The sequence below is a fragment of the Phoxinus phoxinus genome (assembly GCF_949152265.1).
Source record: "Phoxinus phoxinus genome assembly, chromosome: 17".
NCBI classification, from domain to species: Eukaryota; Metazoa; Chordata; class Actinopteri; order Cypriniformes; family Leuciscidae; genus Phoxinus; species Phoxinus phoxinus.
In genome coordinates, this window is record NC_136892.1 from 33,907,952 (window position 1) to 33,917,951 (window position 10,000).

A 10,000-nucleotide genomic window follows, 5' to 3' on the forward strand; every position below is an offset into this window, starting at 1 on the left:
CACGACACAGGTTTGCGCTTAAGAGACACATGATTGAGGATGTCAATAGATGGAAGCAGAAAAACACACAGATACACACACAGACACACACACACGCACAGACACACGCACAGACACACGCACAGACACACGCACAGACACACGCACAGACACACGCACAGACACACGCACAGACACACACACAGACACAGACACACGCACACACACACGTTGATGGTTTGTTTATACCTGTGAGGGTGAGCTGGTCAACTCCATCTTCTCCTGAGATTTCTCTTTCGCTAATCGCGCGGCTTCTTTGAACTCAGCAAACTTCTCAGCAAACTACAGACAGATGGAAAACAGCGTCAGACAGACAGACACACACATCTGATAACAGTGTCAGACAGACACACACACACACATCTGATAACAGTGTCAGACAGACACACACACACACATCTGATAACAGTGTCAGACAGACACACACATCTGATAACAGTATCAAACACACACACACACACACACCTGATAACAGCATCAGACACACACACACACACATCTGATAACAGTGTCAGACAGACACACACACACACCTGATAACAGTATCAAACACACACACACACACACACACACCTGATAACAGCATCAGACACACACACACACACACATCTGATAACAGTGTCAGACAGACACACACACACACATCTGATAACAGTGTCAGACAGACACACACACACACACACATCTGATAACAGTGTCAGACAGACACACACACACACATCTGATAACGGCGTCAGACACACACACACACACACATCTGATAACAGTGTCAGACAGACACACACACACACATCTGATAACAGTATCAAACACACACACACACACACACACCTGATAACAGCATCAGACACACACACACACACATCTGATAACGGCGTCAGACACACACACACACACATCTGATAACAGCGTCACACACAGACACACACACACATCTGATAACAGCGTCAGACACACACACACATCTGATAACAGCGTCAGACACACACACACACATCTGATAACAGCGTCAGACACACACACACACACACACACATCTGATAACAGCGTCACACACAGACACACACACACATCTGATAACAGCGTCAGACACACACACACATCTGATAACAGCGTCAGACACACACACACATCTGATAACAGCGTCAGACACACACACACATCTGATAACAGCGTCAGACACAAACACACACACACATTTGATAACAGCGTCAGACACACACACACACACACACACATCTGATAGCTTCAGACACACACACACACACACACACACACACACACATCTGATAACAGCGTCAGACACACACTTCACACACACACATCTGATAACAGCGTCAGACACACACATCTGATAACAGCGTCAGACACACACTTCACACACACACATCTGATAACAGCGTCAGACACACACATCTGATAACAGCGTCAGACACAAACACACACACACATCTGATAACAGCGTCAGACACACACACACACACACACATCTGATAACAGCGTCAGACACACACGCACACACACACACCTGATAACAGCGTCAGACACACGCACACACTTCTGATAACAGCGTCAGACACACACACACACACACATCTGATAACAGCGTCAGACACACACATACACACACATCTGATAACAGCATCAGACACACACACTTCACACACACACACATCTGATAACAGCGTCAGACACACACACACACATACATCTGATAACAGCGTCAGACACACACACATCTGATAACAGTGTCAGACACACACACTTCACACACACACACATATCTGATAACAGCGTCAGACACACACTTCACACACACACATCTGATAACAGCGTCAGACACACACATCTGATAACAGCGTCAGACACACACATCTGATAACAGCGTCAGACACACACACACACACACATCTGATAACAGCATCAGACACACACACACTTCACACACACACACATCTGATAACAGCGTCAGACACACACATCTGATAACAGCGTCAGACACACACATACACACACATCTGATAACAGCATCAGACACACACACTTCACACACACACATCTGATAACAGCGTCAGACACACACTTCACACACACACATCTGATAACAGTGTCAGACACACACACACACATACATCTGATAACAGTGTCAGACACACACACACATCTGATAACAGCATCAGACACACACACTTCACACACACACCTGATAACAGCGTCAGACACACACTTCACACACACACATCTGATAACAGCGTCAGACACACACATCTGATAACAGCGTCAGACACACACACACACACATCTGATAACAGCATCAGACACACACACTTCACACACACACATCTGATAACAGCGTCAGACACACACATCTGATAACAGCGTCAGACACACACACACACACATCTGATAACAGCGTCAGACACACACACACACATCTGATAACAGCGTCAGACACACACACACACATCTGATAACAGCGTCAGACACACACACACACACACATCTGATAACAGCGTCACACACACACACACACATCTGATAACAGCGTCACACACACACACACACACACCTGATAACAGCGTCACACACACTCACACACATCTGATTACAGCGTCACACACACACACACACATCTGATAACAGCGTCACATACACACACACACACACATCTGATAACAGCATCACACACACACACATCTGATAACAGCGTCACACACACACACACACACACACATCTGATAACAGCGTCTCACACACACACACACACACACACACACACACACATCTGATAACAGCGTCAGACACACACACACACACCTGATAACAGCGTCACACACACACACACACACACACACACATCTGATAACAGCGTCACACACACACACACACACACATCTGATAACAGCGTCAGACACACACACACACACACACACCTGATAACAGCGTCACACACACAGTTTCATGTCGTGTCGAGCCGCATTAGTGTTTTAAAAATAGTGATTTTAATGCCATCACAGAAGTGCCCCGTGCACTCCCACTCAAAAGGCATTTTGACCTAAAAATTAAAATACGGTCAATCTTAAAAGTGGCGTTTCCATTCTCATGATGCCTTTACTCTAAAGTTTGACTCGGGCAGATCAACAAAAAGAGCCTAGGTTCAATTTTGGCCTTTAAGATTGAATGTATTAGGATGTAGAAATGCGTATATTGAGAGTGTGTAGACGTACTTTGCTGTAGAAATGCACATATTGAGAGTGTGTAGACGTACTTTGCTGTAGAAATGCGTATATTGAGAGTGTGTAGACGTACTTTGCTGTAGAAATGCGTATATTGAGAGTGTGTAGACGTACTTTGCTGTAGAAATGCGTATATTGAGAGTGTGTAGACGTACTTTGGTGTAGAAATGCGCATATTGAGAGTGTGTAGACGTACTTTGCTGTAGAAATGCGTATATTGAGAGTGTGTAGACGTACTTTGCTGTAGAAATGCGTATATTGAGAGTGTGTAGACGTACTTTGCTGTAGAAATGCGTATATTGAGAGTGTGTAGACGTACTTTGGTGTAGAAATGCGTATATTGAGAGTGTGTAGACGTACTTTGCTGTAGAAATGCACATATTGAGAGTGTGTAGACGTACTTTGCTGTAGAAATGCGTATATTGAGAGTGTGTAGACGTACTTTGCTGTAGAAATGCGTATATTGAGAGTGTGTAGACGTACTTTGCTGTAGAAATGCGTATATTGAGAGTGTGTAGACGTACTTTGCTGTAGAAATGCGTATATTGAGAGTGTGTAGACGTACTTTGCTGTAGAAATGCGCATATTGAGAGTGTGTAGACGTACTTTGCTGTAGAAATGCGTATATTGAGAGTGTGTAGACGTACTTTGCTGTAGAAATGCGCATATTGAGAGTGTGTAGACGTACTTTGCTGTAGAAATGCGTATATTGAGAGTGTGTAGACGTACTTTGCTGTAGAAATGCACATATTGAGAGTGTGTAGACGTACTTTGCTGTAGAAATGCGTATATTGAGAGTGTGTAGACGTACTTTGCTGTAGAAATGCGTATATTGAGAGTGTGTAGACGTACTTTGCTGTAGAAATGCACATATTGAGAGTGTGTAGACGTACTTTGCTGTAGAAATGCGTATATTGAGAGTGTGTAGACGTACTTTGCTGTAGAAATGCACATATTGAGAGTGTGTAGACGTACTTTGCTGTAGAAATGCGTATATTGAGAGTGTGTAGACGTACTTTGCTGTAGAAATGCACATATTGAGAGTGTGTAGACGTACTTTGCTGTAGAAATGCGTATATTGAGAGTGTGTAGACGTACTTTGCTGTAGAAATGCGTATATTGAGAGTGTGTAGACGTACTTTGCTGTAGAAATGCGTATATTGAGAGTGTGTAGACGTACTTTGCTGTAGAAATGCGTATATTGAGAGTGTGTAGACGTACTTTGCTGTAGAAATGCGTATATTGAGAGTGTGTAGACGTACTTTGGTGTAGAAAAGCACATATTGAGAGTGTGTAGACGTACTTTGCTGTAGAAAAGCACATATTGAGAGTGTGTAGACGTACTTTGCTGTAGAAATGCGTATATTGAGAGTGTGTAGACGTACTTTGCTGTAGAAATGCGTATATTGAGAGTGTGTAGACGTACTTTGGTGTAGAAAAGCACATATTGAGAGTGTGTAGACGTACTTTGCTGTAGAAAAGCACATATTGAGAGTGTGTAGACGTACTTTGCTGTAGAAATGCGTATATTGAGAGTGTGTAGACGTACTTTGCTGTAGAAATGCGTATATTGAGAGTGTGTAGACGTACTTTGCTGTAGAAAAGCACATATTGAGAGTGTGTAGACGTACTTTGCTGTAGAAATGCGTATATTGAGAGTGTGTAGACGTACTTTGCTGTAGAAATGCGTATATTGAGAGTGTGTAGACGTACTTTGCTGTAGAAATGCGTATATTGAGAGTGTGTAGACGTACTTTGCTGTAGAAATGCGTATATTGAGAGTGTGTAGACGTACTTTGCTGTAGAAATGCGTATATTGAGAGTGTGTAGACGTACTTTGGTGTAGAAAAGCACATATTGAGAGTGTGTAGACGTACTTTGCTGTAGAAAAGCACATATTGAGAGTGTGTAGACGTACTTTGCTGTAGAAATGCGTATATTGAGAGTGTGTAGACGTACTTTGCTGTAGAAATGCGTATATTGAGAGTGTGTAGACGTACTTTGCTGTAGAAATGCGTATATTGAGAGTGTGTAGACGTACTTTGCTGTAGAAATGCGTATATTGAGAGTGTGTAGACGTACTTTGCTGTAGAAATGCACATATTGAGAGTGTGTAGATGTACTTTGCTGTAGAAATGCGTATATTGAGAGTGTGTAGACGTACTTTGCTGTAGAAATGCGTATATTGAGAGTGTGTAGACGTACTTTGCTGTAGAAAAGCACATATTGAGAGTGTGTAGACGTACTTTGCTGTAGAAATGCGTATATTGAGAGTGTGTAGACGTACTTTGCTGTAGAAATGCGTATATTGAGAGTGTGTAGACGTACTTTGCTGTAGAAATGCGTATATTGAGAGTGTGTAGACGTACTTTGCTGTAGAAATGCGTATATTGAGAGTGTGTAGACGTACTTTGCTGTAGAAATGCGTATATTGAGAGTGTGTAGACGTACTTTGCTGTAGAAATGCGTATATTGAGAGTGTGTAGACGTACTTTGCTGTAGAAATGCGTATATTGAGAGTGTGTAGACGTACTTTGCTGTAGAAATGCGTATATTGAGAGTGTGTAGACGTACTTTGGTGTAGAAAAGCACATATTGAGAGTGTGTAGACGTACTTTGCTGTAGAAAAGCACATATTGAGAGTGTGTAGACGTACTTTGCTGTAGAAATGCGTATATTGAGAGTGTGTAGACGTACTTTGCTGTAGAAATGCGTATATTGAGAGTGTGTAGACGTACTTTGCTGTAGAAATGCGTATATTGAGAGTGTGTAGACGTACTTTGCTGTAGAAATGCGTATATTGAGAGTGTGTAGACGTACTTTGCTGAGCAGCGCCTCGGAGGAGAAGCCCAGGCCGTAGACGGTGTTGGCCCGGCTGTCCGCCCACTGCCCGAACTTGTGCGAGGTCTTGGTGAAGGTCATGTTCGGGGTGATGGTGCTGTTAATGATGGCCTGCACACACAGAACACACAGAACACACACTTACACACATCGGCCGTCCCATAACTCAACACGTCTCCATTACACTGTGTCCTAACCAGACGCGATAAGGTTCCAGCGACAAATAATGTTTCTGTCCACACTAGAAGCGGCGCGACTGCGAGATGCGTTAAAATCAATCAAAGCCCACAGCCAATCAGAGCAGTGTGTGGGCGGAGTCTCGCGGCGAGTGCACAGCCAATCAGAGCAGTGTGTGGGCGGAGTCTCGCGGCGAGTGCACAGCCAATCAGAGCAGTGTGTGGGCGGAGTCTCGCGGCGAGTGCACAGCCAATCAGAGCAGCGTGTGGGCGGAGTCTCGTGGCGAGTGCACAGCAAATCAGAGCAGCGTGTGGGCGGAGTCTCGCGGCGAGTGTACAGCCAATCTGAGCAGCGTGTGGGCGGAGTCTCGCAGAGAGTGCACAGCCAATCAGAGCAGCGTGTGGGCGGAGTCTCGTGGCGAGTGCACAGCAAATCAGAGCAGCGTGTGGGCGGAGTCTCGCGGCGAGTGCACAGCCAATCAGAGCAGCGTGTGGGCGGAGTCTCGCGGCGAGTGCACAGCCAATCAGAGCAGCGTGTGGGCGGAGTCTCGCTGCGAGTGCACAGCAAATCAGAGCAGCGTGTGGGCGGAGTCTCGTGGCGAGTGCACAGCCAATCAGAGCAACGTGTGGGCGGAGTCTCGCGGAGAGTGCACAGCCAATCTGAGCAGCGTGTGGGCGGAGTCTCGCGGCGAGTGCACAGCCAATCAGAGCAGCGTGTGGGCGGAGTCTCGCGGCGAGTGCACAGCCAATCAGAGCAGCGTGTGGGCGGAGTCTCGCGACGAGTGCACGGCACCAGAGAGTAATCCTGACCGCACTCACAAGAGAATGGAGAAGTACATAATCAGATTCATAGATATTACACCATTTAAACATTATTAAGACACATAGGCTACTGAGTTACTAAAACAATCTTCGTTAGAGAATACGCTTGTTTGTTCACAGTTTGAACGTTCTTGTTCAATTCCCAACCCTACAATCCACATTTGTACAAATAACATTTCATGTGATTTTTGGCAGTTCACAATTCCTAAACCGGTTCGGATTCCTGCAATCATCAGATTTGACCATGTTAGGGGTGTGCGATATCACGATTAAAATGTCTCCACGATCTGCTTTTGAGGAAATATCGCAGTATCGTGTAAATATCGCAGAGCGTTCTATCAGTGCAGTTCTGTCGCCGTCTCAACATACTGTACATATCGACGTACATACACACACACACTCGGTAATGCAGAGGGACGGGAAACTGCCACTCACAAAAGTTCATTATTTGCATGTTCTTTAAAGCCTTGCCGGGTAAATATTTAATTCGCGCGCTGATGCGCTGTTCTAACGTGCGCTCTTCTGAGCGTGTACACCCGACGCGCAGGAACTAACGTTAGCCTGTCTAACAGCGCCTGGATACTGGACAGTTGTCTCATTGGCTAATACTGTCAAATACACACAAGGTTTACATAAAACTAGTTGATAAAGCAAACATTTGAGAGAAAGTGTGGTGCGTCTGTCATGTGTGTGTGTATTAGATGCGCCGCGTGCCGGTCATAAAGCGACAGTAGCCTACAGTAAACATGCTGCCGCTTGGCCTTAAAGGGACAGTAGCCTACAGTAAACATAATGCCGCTTGGGCTTAAAGGGATAGTTCACTTTAAAATTAAAATTCTGTCATCATTTACTCACCCTCAAGTTGTTTCAAACCTGTATTAATTTATTTCTTCTGCTGAACACAAAGAAAGATATTTTGAAGAATGTCAGTAACCAAACAGTAGTCTTCCATAGTATTTTTTTTTCCTACTATGGAAGTCAATGGGTACAGACTACTGTCTGGTTACTGACATTCTTCAAAATATCTTTCTTTGTGTTCAGCAGAAGAAATAAATTAATACAGGTTTGAAACAACTTGAGGGAGTAAATGATGACAGAATTTTAATTTTAAAGTGAACTATCCCTTTAAAGCGACAGTGGCCTACAGTAAACATGCTGCCGCTTGGCCTTAAAGCGACAGTAGCCTACAGTAAACATGCTGCCGCTTGGCCTTAAAGCGACAGTAGCCTACAGTAAACATGCTGCCGCTTGGCCTTAAAGGGACAGTAGCCTACAGTAAACATGCTGCCGCTTGGCCTTAAAGGGACAGTAGCCTACAGTAAACATGCTGCCGCTTGGGCTTCAAGCGACAGTGGCCTACAGTAAACATGCTGCCGCTTGGGCTTAAAGGGACAGTAGCCTACAGTAAACATGCTGCCGCTTGGCCTTAAAGCGACAGTAGCCTACAGTAAACATGCTGCCGCTTGGCCTTAAAGGGACAGTAGCCTACAGTAAACATGCTGCCGCTTGGCCTTAAAGCGACAGTAGCCTACAGTAAACATGCTGCCGCTTGGGCTTAAAGGGACAGTAGCCTACAGTAAACATGCTGCCGCTTGGCCTTAAAGCGACAGTAGCCTACAGTAAACATGCTGCCGCTTGGCCTTAAAGGGACAGTAGCCTACAGTACACATGCTGCCGCTTGGCCTTAAAGGGACAGTAGCCTACAGTAAACATGCTGCCGCTTGGCCTTAAAGCGACAGTGGCCTACAGTAAACATGCTGCCGCTTGGCCTTAAAGCGACAGTAGCCTACAGTAAACATGCTGCCGCTTGGGCTTAAAGCGACAGTGGCCTACAGTAAACATGCTGCCGCTTGGCCTTAAAGCGACAGTGGCCTACAGTAAACATGCTGCCGCTTGGCCTTAAAGCGACAGTGGCCTACAGTAAACATGCTGCCGCTTGGGCTTAAAGGGACAGTAGCCTACAGTAAACATGCTGCCGCTTGGGCTTAAAGGGACAGTAGCCTACAGTAAACATGCTGCCGCTTGGGCTTAAAGCGACAGTGGCCTACAGTAAACATGCTGCCGCTTGGGCTTAAAGCGACAGTGGCCTACAGTAAACATGCTGCCGCTTGGGCTTAAAGGGACAGTAGCCTACAGTAAACATGCTGCCGCTTGGGCTTAAAGCGACAGTGGCCTACAGTAAACATGCTGCCGCTTGGCCTTAAAGCGACAGTAGCCTACAGTAAACATGCTGCCGCTTGGCCTTAAAGCGACAGTAGCCTACAGTAAACATGCTGCCGCTTGGCCTTAAAGCGACAGTAGCCTACAGTAAACATGCTGCCGCTTGGGCTTAAAGCGACAGTGGCCTACAGTAAACATGCTGCCGCTTGGCCTTAAAGCGACAGTAGCCTACAGTAAACATGCTGCCGCTTGGCCTTAAAGCGACAGTAGCCTACAGTAAACATGCTGCCGCTTGGCCTTAAAGGGACAGTAGCCTACAGTAAACATGCTGCCGCTTGGGCTTAAAGCGACAGTGGCCTACAGTAAACATGCTGCCGCTTGGCCTTAAAGCGACAGTAGCCTACAGTAAACATGCTGCCGCTTGGCCTTAAAGCGACAGTAGCCTACAGTAAACATGCTGCCGCTTGGCCTTAAAGGGACAGTAGCCTACAGTAAACATGCTGCCGCTTGGGCTTAAAGGGACAGTAGCCTACAGTAAACATGCTGCCGCTTGGCCTTAAAGGGACAGTAGCCTACAGTAAACATGCTGCCGCTTGGGCTTAAAGCGACAGTGGCCTACAGTAAACATGCTGCCGCTTGGCCTTAAAGCGACAGTAGCCTACAGTAAACATGCTGCCGCTTGGCCTTAAAGCGACAGTAGCCTACAGTAAACATGCTGCCGCTTGG

The 10,000-nt window shown here is 45.8% G+C and overlaps 1 protein-coding gene across 2 annotated transcripts in view; it reads right to left on the minus strand.

Annotated features, from left to right (window-relative positions):
- The window catches only part of homer1 (homer scaffold protein 1), a 40,196-nt gene that overhangs the window by 17,288 nt on the left and 12,908 nt on the right, over positions 1–10,000 (minus strand). For both annotated transcript variants that reach the window (XM_079586539.1, XM_079586538.1), the window contains 2 exons: positions 6,096–6,227; positions 229–321 (listed from right to left, as the gene is read on the minus strand). In XM_079586539.1, the coding sequence (XP_079442665.1) occupies positions 229–321; positions 6,096–6,227 (225 nt within the window). The remainder of the gene's footprint in view (positions 1–228; positions 322–6,095; positions 6,228–10,000) is intronic.